The 14,612-nt window shown below is 37.9% G+C and overlaps 1 protein-coding gene across 1 annotated transcript in view; it reads right to left on the bottom strand.

The window, feature by feature from the left end:
* Positions 1-14,612, bottom strand: part of LOC135472195 (uncharacterized) — a 34,788-nt gene that overhangs the window by 19,961 nt on the left and 215 nt on the right. The window contains exons 2-16 of the mRNA XM_064751575.1: positions 13,796-13,949; positions 13,369-13,469; positions 12,998-13,063; positions 12,447-12,531; positions 11,861-11,947; positions 10,681-10,920; positions 9,655-9,838; positions 8,803-8,913; positions 8,124-8,270; positions 7,628-7,802; positions 7,051-7,156; positions 5,609-5,901; positions 4,453-4,593; positions 1,899-2,001; positions 1,338-1,564 (exon numbers count right to left, since the gene is read on the bottom strand). Coding sequence (XP_064607645.1) covers positions 1,338-1,564; positions 1,899-2,001; positions 4,453-4,593; positions 5,609-5,901; positions 7,051-7,156; positions 7,628-7,802; positions 8,124-8,270; positions 8,803-8,913; positions 9,655-9,838; positions 10,681-10,920; positions 11,861-11,947; positions 12,447-12,531; positions 12,998-13,063; positions 13,369-13,469; positions 13,796-13,864 — 2,135 coding nt within the window. The 5' untranslated portion in view covers positions 13,865-13,949. The remainder of the gene's footprint in view (positions 1-1,337; positions 1,565-1,898; positions 2,002-4,452; positions 4,594-5,608; positions 5,902-7,050; positions 7,157-7,627; positions 7,803-8,123; positions 8,271-8,802; positions 8,914-9,654; positions 9,839-10,680; positions 10,921-11,860; positions 11,948-12,446; positions 12,532-12,997; positions 13,064-13,368; positions 13,470-13,795; positions 13,950-14,612) is intronic.

Here is a 14,612-nt window from a genome sequence, read left to right on the forward strand (position 1 = left end):
TGAATTTATTTCTTTGGATTACAAAATTCAACACACTGCAGCATCCTTGAGGTCTCCTTCATATAGACTTTTGTTTACCAGGAATAATTGACCACTACTTAAAAAACTACCTCTGTGGTCTCCTATTTTCTTTTTTTTTTGGTTGGTCGGATTTATTCATACATTTCGTGTCATTTATCGCCATACTAAATAATTTTTAACATCATGGTAGTCAGTTTTATAGGTAGAGGAAATCAAGAGTGCCAAGCATAAACCAGTGACATTTGGCACGTTACTTACTTCCTCCCATGTGACATAGATAGGAGCACCATACTGATGGAAGATACCTGGTATCGTTCGTATCTTTACACTGAGTATATAGTCTGTCTGTTTCTGTTGAGCTGAAGCTAGTGAGGTAGTGTGTGTGTGTGTCTGTTGAGGTGTTGAGACAGACTCTGCATGTTTGTCTGTTGAGGTAGAGCCTGTCTGTATGTCTGCTGAGGTGTAGCTATTGAGGTAGAGTCTGTCTGTGTGTCTGCTGAGGTGAAGTTAGTGAGGTAGCGTGTGTGTATCTGTTGAGGTGTAGCTATTGAGGTAGAGCCTGTGTGTCTGTTGAGGTGTAGCTACTGAGGTAGAGCCTGTGTATTTGTTAAGGTGTAGCTATTGAGGTAGAGCCTGTCTGTGTGTCTGTTGATGTGAAGCTAGTGAGGTAGAGTGTATGAACCTGTCCAGATGAAACTACTGAGGTAGAGCCCGTGTGTCTGTTGAGGTGTACCTATTGAGGTAGAGTCTGTGTGTCTGTTGAGGTGAAGCTAGTGAGGTAGAGTGTGTGAGTCTGTTGAGGTGTTGCTATTCAGGTAGAGCCTGTCTGTGTATCTGTTGAGGTGAAGCTACTGAGGTAGTGTGTGAAAATGTTGAGGTACAGTGTGTAACTGTCGAGATGAAACTACTGAGGTAAAGCCTGTGTGTCTGTAGCTATTCAGGTAGAGTCTGTCTGTGTGTCTGTTGAGATGAAGCTACTGAGGTAGAGTGTGTGTGTCTGTTGAGGTGTAGCTACTAAAGTAGAGTCTGTGTATCTGTTGCAGTGTACATGTAGCTATTGAGGTAGAGCCTGTCTGTGTGCCTGTTGAGGTGAAGCTATTGAGGTAGAGTGTGAGATGAATCTACTGAGGTAGAGCCTGTGTGTCTGTCGAAATGAAGCAACTGAGGTACAGCCTTTGTGTCTGTTGAGGTGTAGCTATTGAAGTAGAGCCTGTGTGTCTGTTGAGGTGTAGCTATTGAGGTAGAGTCTGTCTATGTATCTGTTGAGGTGTAGCTAGTGAGGTAGAACCTGTGTGTGTGTGCGTGTCGGTACTCACTCCTCACTGGTACCTCCTAAGTAGCGAATCACCATCATCTGATCAACATCCTCCTGGTCGAGCTGCTGTGGCCGATTAGAGTGTGGAATAGATTGACTGGCCAGTGGGTTTCCCTGCGAGTGCTGAATGCTGCCCCGAATGACTGGATGACTCCCAGGACTTACGTGTACCACCTGGTTACTGGCACAGAGCACTGGGGGCTGGCTCTTTTCTTTCAAAAGACTCACCTGGATGTTCATCAACAGTCACACTTGCAATGCTTTAGCTGTACAATTCAGTCCAACTTCCCTCAAAACTTTTAAGACTACTATTCTGGTTTAACTGACAACACAGTAAAATTCCAAACAAGTTTTGCAATCTGCTAATCTACACAATGTCCCTTCATGTCTTCTCTTGTGAATATTTACAATCTCTGCTCCTTGTTCCATGGAAAAGTTCTTCCAAAATAGTCCACAGAAAATTCAGCTACATGAAAGTGAGCAAATGAAACATTTTGTTTCTTTTTTTTTATAAAGAGAAAATACAATATTTCTAATTCTGACAAACTTGATTTTTCCTTACCTGTGCAGGGGCAGTCTTCGGGCGCTTAGAGGCACTCTCTGAGCGTTTCTTGTTTTTCAGAGACTTGACATAGGTGTGACCTCCCATGCCAGACCTTACCCATCTGAGGAACAAGACAACAGCAACAAGGTAAATGTGTGATAATAAACTTGAAATACATGTATGTGTGACCTCCCATGCCAGACCTTACCTACCTAAGGAACAAGACAACAGTAACAGGTCAATATGTAATAATAAACTAGACATAGGTGTGGCCTCCCATGCCATGTGTGATCTCCCAGGCCATACCTTACCCACCTCAGGAACAAGACAACAGTAACAGGTAAATGTGTAATAATAAACTTGAAATACATGTAGGTATGATCTCCCATGCCAGACCTTACCTACCTAAGGAACAAGACAACAGTAACAGATCAACCTGTAATAATAAATTAGACATAGGTGTGGCCTCCCATGCCAGACCTTACCCACCTCAGGAACAAGACAACAGTAACAGGTAAACGTGTAATAATAAACTAGACATAGGTGTGGCCTCCCATGCCAGACCTTACCCACCTCAGGAATAAGACAACAGTAACAGGTCAACGTGTAATAATAAATTAGACATAGGTGTGGCCTCCCATGCCAGACCTTACCCATCTGAGGAACAAGACAACAGCAACAAGGTAAATGTGTAATAATAAACTTGAAATACATGTAGGTGTGATCTCCCATGCCAAACCTTACCTACCTAAGGAACAAGACAACAGTAACAGATCAACCTGTAATAATAAACTAGACATAGGTGTGGCCTCCCATGCCAGACCTTACCCATCTGAGGAACAAGACAACAGTAACAGGTCAACGTGTAATAATAAACTAGACATAGGTGTGGCCTCCCATGCAAGACCTTACCCACCTCAGGAACAAGACAACAGCAACAAGGTAAATGTGTAATAATAAACTTGAAATACATGTAGGTGTGATCTCCCATGCCAGACCTTACCTACCTAAGGAACAAGAAAACAGTAACAGGTCAACGTGTAATAATAAACTAGACATAGGTGTGGTCTCCCATGCCAGACCTTACCCATTTGAGGTATACGACAACAGTAACAGATCAACCTGTAATAATAAGCTAGACATAGGTGTGGCCTCCCATGCCAGGCCTTACCTACCTGAGGAACAAGACAACAGTAACAGATAAATGTGTAATAATAAACTTGACACAGGTGTGATCTCCCAGGCCAGACCTTACCCACCTAAGGATTAACACAACAGTAACAGGTAAATGTGTAATAACAAACTTGACACAAGTGTGATCTCCCAGGCCAGACGTTACCCACCTAAGAATTAAGACGACAGTAACAGGTCAACATGTAATAATAAACTTGACACAGGTGTGATCTCCCAGGCCAGACCTTACCCATCTGAGGAAAAAGACAACAGTAACACCTAAATGTGTAATAATAAACTTGACACAGGTGTGATCTCCCAGGCCAGACCTTACCCACCTCAGGATTAAGACAACAGTAATAGGTCAACATGTAATAATAAACTTGACACAGGTGTGATCTCCCAGGCCAGACATTACCCACCTAAGGATTAAGACAACAGTAACAGGTCAACATGTAATAATAAACTTGACACAGGTGTGATCTCCCAGGCCAAACCTTACCCACCTCAGGAACCAGACAACAGCAACAGGTCAACGTCTAATAATAAACTTGACGCAGGTGTGATCTCCCAGGCCATACCTTACCCATATCAGGAACAAGACAACAGTAACAGGTAAATGTGTAATGATAAACTTGACATACATGTACGTGTAACCTCCCAGGCCAGACCTTACCCATCTGAGGTATAAGACAACAGTAACAGATCAACATGTAATAATAAACTAGACATAGGTGTGGCCTCCCATACCAGACCTTACCCATCTGAGGTATAAGACAACAGTAACAGATCAACTTGTAATAATAAACTAGACATAGGTGTGGCCTCCCATGCCAGACCTTACCCATCTGAGGTAAAAGACCACAGTAATAGATCAACTTGTAATAATAAATTAGACATAGGTGTGGCCTCCCATGCCAGACCTTACCCATCTGAGGTATAAGACAACAGTAACAGATCAACGTATAATAATAAACTAGACATAGGTGTGGCGTCCCATGCTAGACCTTACCCATCTGAGGTATAAGACAACAGTAACAGATCAACGTGTAATAATAAACTAGACATAGTTGTGGCCTCCCATGCTAGACCTTACCCATCTGAGGTATAAGACAACAGTAACAGATCAACTTGTAATAATAAACTAGACATAGTTGTGGCCTCCCATGCTAGACCTTACCCATCTGAGGTATAAGACAACAGTAACAGATCAACGTGTAATAATAAACTAGACATAGGTGTGGCCTCCCATGCCAGACCATACCCATCTGAGGTATAAGACAACAATAACCGGTAAATGTACCACAATTCTGTCCACCGTCATGTAAGTGATATCATCTTGAGCGCAGCATAACCACCAATCAAATAAATAAATTAACGCATAAATATATCTACTTACTTATTACTGATGACATCAGGGGAGACTTTTCCTCTCCAGTCTAAAGCCTGTGCAATATTCTGAGCAGACGGAGGTAACACTGTATTCTTCTGTGTCATCCCAGGAGGAACAGGAAGTTGTCTGCGTTTCTCTTGCTCTATCCTGCAGTCAAATAAATAAAGTGAGAGTCTGTTACATACAAACAATATAATACACAAAGCTGTGAATCAACAGAAAAAAATGTGATAAATGCTTATATATATATATACCAATTTTGATGGTCCATTACCACCAAACTTTCTACCTGCTTGTAAGGAATTACCTCTTATAATTACTCAGTCTATTAGAAATACATGGCGTCAGTAACCATCACATTGACAGTTACTGACACCATATATTTTCATATCCTGTCAGTGAGTAACCATGTACATGTGAGAAATTCATTCTGCAAAAGATGCATCAATTCAGCGCAGGAGAATGGTTCCAGTGATTGTGTTCACATCAGAGCAAAGGGAGATAACCCAGTCAACAGGCACACTGCATTTACTGCAAAACTTGGGAATATGCACAGTCATACAGAACAATTACTGATCAATGAAAACCTGATTATTTTGTCTGATGCGAGACAAATGGTGATACTGGAACAACAAAAATCTTCTGACACTGTTTCACTAATGAGCTCTCGTCAAGTACTTTCTTTTCTGTCCATGCAGTACAATATTTTGTCTCAACAATTAAAAAGGTCTACAATCATCAAATATTTCCAACAACAAATCATAACTGAGAAACATAGATAACACCTCGGTTTACAGCTTAATGTCTATATTGGATCTTAAACCTGGATCTTAAGGAGCTATTTCAGTTCCAACAGAAACTCTGTGAAAATTTTAAATGATATGAAAGAAATCCTATGGATTCAATAATAAATAATACTATTTAATACCTTTACCTTAAGCGTCCTCAAATAACCAGATTTCCAATAGTTTATGTCAGTTTCCAAAGACTTTCGCTTTCACGCAATTCAAATTTTTCACAATGCTGGAAAGTAATTCATACTATTTTGATCTTTATCAGTTCACCCGACATGAAAGACACTGAGGTTTTGACACTGATGTAGCTCTTTAAGCCAGAACCTACAAAGCACTTGTAAAGACATAAAAGCTTATTGCTGGCTTACCCATAGTGAGCTGTCCTTGGTCTCTCAGGTGAGGGGTGCCGGCCAGGTGGAGACTTTTCTGGTGATCTCCGAACGCATGATGATGGTCTGTAGTTTGTTGACAATGATAGGGATGAGGACCTTGGCTGTGCCGTTTGGGGCCTGGTGTGAAATGTAGCTGGCCGGGTCCTTGATGCAGCAAAAGGAGCATCCTGGGTGGGTATATGTATAGTGCAGGTCCTGGCTGGAGCCTTTGGAAGGGGTGGTGTGGGCCGAGCAGGGGGACGAAAACCTGGCTGAGGAACAGGCCCTAGCTGGAAATAAGTAAACAAAGTTAGGACATCATGGGCTTCTTTTTAGTTTTAGTCTATTCAATTCTGCTGAAAAGCAAATAATTATATTTAATAAATGCTTTGATCTTTCAAATATTACTGTGAAAAAAAGATATTGAACAAATCAAAGCAACACATAGGTGTAAGTAATTTTCACAGATAAATGCATATGTTATTATCTGGCCTCTTTGTCATATGACTGAATAATGGTTCAGGTGAACACAACATACGCCCTAACAAATGCATTTGTTTGAAATGTATACAAAAATACCAGCTGCATTGTGGTGACTATAACCCCTGAAGGAAATCTCTCTGTGTTGATGATAGGTATGTGGTTAATTACCAGAACAACTGCACAAGTGAATGAATGTGTCCACCAAAAATAAAAGCTTCATGCAGAAAACAGTTGGAGTTGTAGCCCAAATATAAATTCATTTCTATAAAGTATAAATAAAGAAATGCTATCCTGTTACCATGACAACCGCGGAAATGGACAAATGTGAGTTGTGACACATCATCATTAGTGTATCCATGTTTCAACCAAATATTAAAAATGTGCGTAAAAAAACAAACATGAATTATAGCACGAACACAAAATCATATCTATTTATATAGTATGATTAGGGAAAATGGCAATCTGGTAACCAAGACAACGGCAGAAATGAACAAATGTGAGTTGCAACACATCATCATCTGTGTATGTATGTATGTATGTATGTATTCACCAAAAATTAAAACTCTACACAGAAAACATTTGGGGATATAGCCCTGACACCAATACAGACAGACAAACAGACAGACAAACAACATAATATGCTCTGCCTATAAAAACTGTTAAATACAACGTAAAATCCCAAGCATAAATCCATACATATATTATCTGGCCAAACAGGATATGTTGTTGTCATGGCTCACCTGTCCATCTGTTTGTCTGTGCCAACAAATTTACAAAGAAAGATATGCACAGATTTAGATGGAATTTTGTGCATTGCTTGGCACTGGGATAAGTAGCAATCCATCACATTTTGGTAGGGGTCTGGAGCTAGAAATATTTTAAACAATTCCTTACCATTGCAAACTAAAACACCACTGTGGCACTGTAAAAGTAGTATATATCTCAACACGCCTTACCTTCTCCCTGAAGCGAGTCATTTTGGTTGTAACATCATCAATTACATTCATGATCACGTCCAATTTAACAGAAGGCTGAGATGTTGATTCCCCAGTGGTCATATTCCTGCACATTTGAAAATTCACAAAGTTTTTAAACTTGGCAAACTCACAACGACGATGAAGTAATAATTATCAATGGTTGCATTCTTCATAAGGAAATGAGCTCTAGCCCATTTCTTTCAATTAAAAAATGTAAGTTATTAGTCCATTCATTCAGCAATACACTTATGCTTGGGTTTGGAGATTTGAGCTTGCCTGTTCCTTAAGAAAAATTCAGAATTTATATGTTATTTGGTACACACATAGCACAATTGCACTTCATTTCTGAAGATTAATAAGCATCAACTTTCACTGAAATTCATAAGCTGAAATCATTCTTCAACTGAAAATAGAAATGCTCCTCCAGGGTTTTCTGATTTATGCACTTGGACAAAAATATGTAATATATCTTTGCAGATCTGATCATTTTCTTAGAGAACTTACATATACAGAGCTTTTAAACAACTTAACAGAATAAGAGTTTAGGCCAACTCACATTGGAGACTCTAGCTTCACCCCTGCTGGGGTACCCAATGGAGTCTGGTCTCTGGAGGGAGCAGATTTGGGTACAGCAGAATACTTGCGCTGTTTATAAGGGTAGTAGTTGTCGGTTGTCTGACAGAAATCAGTCAGGGATTGATTAATTACAGCCTGCGACTCAGTTTGGTCTCCTATAATCACAAACGTCATACAAGCAAAGTGTACATGTAGGTTATTTGTTGTTATCTTTATTCACCTATACTAAGGATAGATTCATCCCTTTAAATAAGGGGACTAGAAATCTGCACTAAATATATTGGAGTATGTAATGTACACAGGTAATCTAGATGTAATATATGCATGCATTTACATAAACTAGCTAAGATTTTTACAATTTTATTCAACTCAAATAAGAAAAATCACTTCAAATGCAGAAGCCCTTAAATCATCAGCCTGTATAATTAAATGCTCAAAGTATTCATTTAATACTTTAAACTAAATCTATATTTTACCTTTAAGTAACGGCTTTTGCTTGTCAGCCATCCCATTAACTGCAGAGATAACTTGCTCAGTTTCTAACTCAGGCCTCTCTCCATGATCATGTGCTACATAGCGCAAATCATAAGGTGTACCACTGCGGCCTAGTAAAGTCATGTTTCCTACAGGTAAAGGATGTCAGATATGTTAATACTCCAACAGAAGATACAAGGCCATTCGTGACTCAATATTTTGGTTTTATTTAAACCAAAACCGAAATACTGAATCATGCATCGCCTTGTATATTTTGTTGGAGTTAGCACAACACTCTACTTTATGAAGCTTATCAGCGGAAATGGAAATATGTTAATACAGTCTCTTGATTTGGTTCACATAACATCTAGCTGAATTCTAGTTTCAGTGAAGTGGATCATTTTGGTGTCCTGATGAAGGGCTAACAGAGACAGCTCCTTTTATTTATTTATTTATTTATTTATTTATTTCATGGGTTTTTTTACACTGTATTCAATAATAATTCACCTCTTTGTCACATTTCAGATTTGTGGGCATAGTAAACTAAGCAGATTTTGATGAATGGAAATGACTGGTCATCACTTGGAACTGATTCCACAAAGACTTAAATCAAAATTTTAAACTTCTACATCATGCATAATTTAAGGCTCACAGAACCAAATCTGTTGGCATATACAATACCTATGGTGTCTTGTCCCTGAAGAAGTTCATGCTGGAATTCTTTAAATGTATCCATTCTGGCTGAGCGCATGTCCGCCACAGTGATGGGTCTTAAAGGAACTCCAGAGCTCTCTTCGAAGTAAATAAATGTTTCAAGTACATCTATGTCACAACATTGTTAATGACTATATTAACATTTAATAACATGATATCTATATTTCACCCAGAGATTAGCCTGCAAAAATTTACTTCCAAAAGCATATAAAGGCTTTAAAATTGTTCAGGTTCCATTAATTTCATGTATTTAGATGGATGAATCAATCAGAAATCAAGCAAAATCGGTCACTCAAAAAGGGCTAGGCTTCAGGTGAAATACAGCATTTAACAGAATTGTGCTATACGAAGTACTCTAGAATATTTTATGTACTAGTCCAAAAAGCTGAAAATTAATTAATTACAGATCATCAGAGAAACATACGATATTATACATAGCATCTTATAGCTTGCACCAGCAAAGTCTAAAAAATTTAAAAAAGGAAAGGATTCAACCAAAAACTTTTTTTCATATACATGTATAGGTCTGCTAAAGTCTGATTTGATTAATTACATGTTGACAAATACTGTAATAACCATTTATCATCTTAAAGGCTTGGCTAAGTGACCACAAGCAACAACTAAAATGCCCTATACATGAAAATGAAATCTAGTTAAACTTATGTGAAGAAACAATAATAACAGCTTGTTCAGATCTTCCCTACTTTAGGGACTCTAGTATGTAATTACATAGTTTTCTTATCTTTTCAGATTCATGATCTTGAAATCACATCAACAGACTGAATCAAAACAACATGTCTTCATTCAAGATGCACACACCACTTTTACGCGAGTGAGCTGTAGATGACACAGGGTCTTCAGAACCTGAGGCCGAGGCAATGGACACAGCAGCGTGGGGATTTACTAAACTTGAAATAGGGTGTTTGATGTTGCTTGAGAAGACAGATGAAGCAGACTTCTTCTTGCGTGGATTGCCTCCTTTCAAACGTCCAGCAGAGGAAATCTGTGACAGACATGACAGAGTATACCAGGATTACACATTAGCACTTCTGACAACTCCACAGATTTTAAAACATAAGATCTAGGCACTTCGTTCTTATAAGTTACAAGATAAATTTGAGAATTTCAGACTTGTCAAAGGCTAAGTTGCCCTATAAGATTCGAAGTTGATTCTAAGAGGATTATTAGATGGATCTGTCATGTTTGTATAAATATAATTCTTTTCTGATGCCCTTTAGTTTTGCAACACAAACAATATAGACACAATATTAACTTCTGAATGAAAATTGTTAGATATTATCAGTTGCACACAACTGATAATTGCCATCTTGCCATCTATATATAACAAGCCTCACTTTCAAATCATATGCACATGAAATTTAATTATTGCCATAACCTGTTTTATCAGAATGTGAGATCTGACCAGATGTATCTTTTGATTTACCCTGTTTTTCTCAGAGAGATAAGTTGACATCCCATTTTTCATAAAGAGACCAGTTATCTGTACAATGTATCCCTGGATTTACAATCCTTTTCTCAGAAAGAGACAATTTACACCATATCACTTGGCTTATCATCTTTTCTCAGAATAAGAGCTGTGTTACATGTACAATGTATGTCTTGACTTATCCTCTTTTGTTAGAAATCAGTAACATGTACCATGTATCTCTTGACTTACTTCCCTTTATCAAAATGACAGATCAGTTACATGTACAAGTGTACCTCTTGACTCACCTTCTTTTCTCAGAATGATAAATCAGTTACATGTACAAGTGTATCTCTTGACTCACCTTCTTTTCTCAGAATGAGAGATCAGTTACATGCATAATGTATCTGCTGACTTACTGTGTTGTGTGGTGGGCGAACTGTAGGGACAGAGCTAAGAGTATGGGACTCAAATGTGCTGCCTGAGCGAGTGGTGTACTGATCCACAATATCATGGTTCAGCTCAAAGTTCTCCTCATCGCTGGTGTGAGAGTAAGAGGCAAGGTCCCAGTCTGGGGATGGAGAGCGAGACAGGGTCCAGTTCACATCAATCTCACTACTCCCACTGCAATGAGAGCCATCATGTGCTGGGGCTTGATGCTAAAACACAGATGTTCATTTATTTCTTTATTTATTTGATTGGTATTTTACACTGTACTTAAGAATATTACACTTATACAACGATGGTAAGCATTATGTGGACCAGGGTGAAACCTTTGACTGTATGCAGATTGCTGGCAGACCTTTCCCCTTATGGCCCAAGAGGAAGTCAGCATCCCCTAGACTTGAACTCACAGCGACCGCATTGGCGAGAGCCTCCTGGGTCATTGTGCTGGACTGGCATGCTAGCCACCTCAGCCACAAAGGACGCCAAGAGATGTTTACATAAACTGCATTATTTCTTTTTTGTCCTCTCCACTCTAGGACACTTCAACCGCATACGACAGGCTAAGTCATCAAACTACGAGTTACTTGGCGATTCTCAATGTTTAATACCTATATTGGTTAGATCTACATCACCTAAGTTTAGGTATGTTTGTTTGTACTTCAATCTGTATTGTGACAAATTAATGAGCACATAATTAAACACATGTATATCCAAATTACATTATATTAAAAAACTCTGTTAAGACCAGTTATCTATACACCTAAAACTTTGAAAGCAAGTTTCCTTACTATAGATTACTGTTAAAATCATCTGATCTATAATGCACATGTATCCAGATGCAATGACTACTACAATCCTCAGTGGATTTCCTTCTCAAGTTGAACACTCTGTCTTAAATTTTTACACCTTTTTTTAAATTTGAGTTTTCTTGGAATTAAACTCACCCCATTGACGATATACATCAACAATCATTAATTGCCTGCTAGTAGCATCACGGTCAGTTTTATGTTGCATGCTCTGGCGATCTCTCATCCTAATATACACCAGCCACATATATGCTGGTTTGGATCAATATAACTCAGTCTAACATGAGCTGTTATGACTTTTGCCTCGGTTAGAACAGATCACACATGTTGATAAATCTTTACTCACAGCATATGACAGACGAATTGGCGTTGCTTTAGTTTTTGACCTTCTGCTGGAGTTTGAATTTAACTTTTCAGCTCCTTTCCCAAATTTCTAAAATCAATAGAAAGAAAAGAACATTTTAGATCAGATGCAATGAAAACCACATGGTGAGGAGTATGAAATTAAATTTAGATAATGCAAATTTTTTTTGTACATCTAAAATTTTCTGCTGTTTTCAACTGACATATTTAGTGTTTGAACAGCATAATTTATGGCGGAACGTCTGTTCGTAGTTTTGACAATGTAATATGCTAAAAATGATCATCCAATCATGTCACCTTCCATATGTAAATACTCTGAAATATAATATCCTTTAAATGATCTAAAATTTCATCCCAGGAAGAGCATTCTTTAGAGACAAAAACATGTAAATGACATCAAATATTGTTTTTGGTACAGAGAAATCCCTTTTTCAAACAGGCTATCATTCTTCCAAGCAAACCTCAAACCACCTTTCTGCAATCAAACAATCAGAATCAGACAAAATGAACAAACTTAGTGAAAGACAAAAGTTAAGGTCATTTACACAACAACATGTACTTCGACTTACAGGACCAGATTTGATTTGGCTTTTGTTCACTTTGTACCAGTTGTAAACCATATTGAGGTTGTTTTCTTGGCTGTTTCCAGGACTTCTGAAGATAAGAGAGTAAGACCATAACAATATAAGAGTAATTCTTAAATTTAGGCACTGTTGGATTGATTGACTGATTGATTGGTGTTTTACACCCTACTCAAGAATATTTATATGACAGTGGTCAGCATTATGGTGGGAGGAAACCAGGCAGAGCCTGGGCGAAACCCACGACCATCTGCACATTGCTGTCAGACCTTCCCAAACACTGCTAAGAGGAAGCCAGTATGAGATGGACTTAAACTCACAGCAACTGCATTGGTGAGAGGTTCTCGGTCATAATGCGGAGCTGGCATGCTAACCACAAGGCCACAAAGGCCTGAGCCCAGAAGTACTCTGGTGCTTTCATTTTAAGTAAAATGTGTGGAAACCAGCAGAGCATTTACCAAACACAATTAAGATATGACGACGAAAAAAAACCAAATCTCTGCTGAAATACTAGCAGAAAATACAGTTGATGTACTTACTGTGAAACTTCATATAGCATCTTCGCAAGGATGAGATAAAACTTTGTGTCTGATTGCCCTTGATTTCTGTAATCAAATATCACTTTCGGTGTTAAAGTCTGCCAGTCACATATTACCACGCTTCACATGAAAAGATGTGTCTTGATTGTTCACATTAAAAAATCACATCTGCAGCAAAGCGCTGTTCAAGCTCTGAATCTATCTGTGAATTATTATGAACTTGGAGAATTCTTTCCATAAATCTATAGAATCTTTTCTATAAATGCTTGCCAGTGTACAATTATGGAATTACTTGCAGCAATGTTATTTTCACTTCACTGATACATAACTATTCCTCTTTATCTCTGTTCCCCAAATATACATGCACTTACATTTTATTACGGACATTTCCCGTCAAACGTGACAGTTTCTGCTCCTTGTGGTGATGTTTTATAGCATCATACATGTTCTGGAACTCTGGCACTTCCATTAACTAAGTAAACAGAGGGAGAACAAGATTATGACTTACCAGTGAAATGTCCCAAACCAAAAAAAAAAAAAACAAAAAAAAAAAAGAAGAAAGGAAAACACTGAAAGGTATAAAAGTGGACAGTTTCACTACTTAGTATTATAATGACACTTATCACCTTTTCTCCAATGCATTAATCCATGTCTGACTAAAATTTATCCAATCCGGCTTATCTTGACAGGCTATTACTCCTGTTCCTCTGGTATCAATAAGGAGTGAGCAGGGCCCCACAATCAATACATCAATAATTATCTCAACAATAAAGCATAGGTAATGCATTCAGTCTTTACCTGAGAGCATCGCAGATCTCTTAGGCCCATCTCCAAAGCTCCAAGCTGGGGAGGATTTTCTAAAGTCATATCTTTTTATTTTTATGTTCTTCTCTAAATAGTGTTTTTTTCAAACATAAAGAATACACTTTTGCAGAAAATCCTCATCCTGATCCTGTAAGTCAATAACATAAACAACTATTAATAATTAAGAATCAGTCTTCCTACATCCCCTGAAAGTTTGACACTACCTTTCCTTATAAACGGCTAGGCTATATTAAGCTGAGTGGGAGCACATGCATGAAGGTCTGTGAACACTATTAAAAAGGCCTAAATCTTATGATCACAATGTTAGGTAAACAAAAAAAATTAATATATCATTTTTGGACAATTTTTGTGTAACAGCCGTTAAATATTTCAAATTTTCTGTTTGTTTTGTTTTTTATACACCATACCTAAATGCTTTTTGAAGCATACAAAAAATTAATATCAACAGGTTTTTCAACAAAAAAAAAAATCAGTCATTCATAGACAACAGCTGTTTTATCACAACATACATATTTCTGCAGCCCTTGTTCAAAAATTGTATCTCACATATTACCTGCAACCCTTTGCATCTCTCATGTTATCTTTATGGTTATATTTCAGAAATTAAAATTATGAAAACAATAATTAAAATGCTTCTTTCGTTTCTCTTCTAAAGTTTTAATTATGAACAGTTAAGTAGTAAAATTAGAAAGAGTCACACAAAGGTCTTGGTAAAGCATTGTTTTCAACGAATATACTGTAAACAACGAAACAATCGCAGCCAACACGTATACGCGTTGCATGTGTGAAA

This window comes from Liolophura sinensis, chromosome 8 (assembly GCF_032854445.1).
Source record: "Liolophura sinensis isolate JHLJ2023 chromosome 8, CUHK_Ljap_v2, whole genome shotgun sequence".
Classification (NCBI taxonomy): Eukaryota; Metazoa; Mollusca; class Polyplacophora; order Chitonida; family Chitonidae; genus Liolophura; species Liolophura sinensis.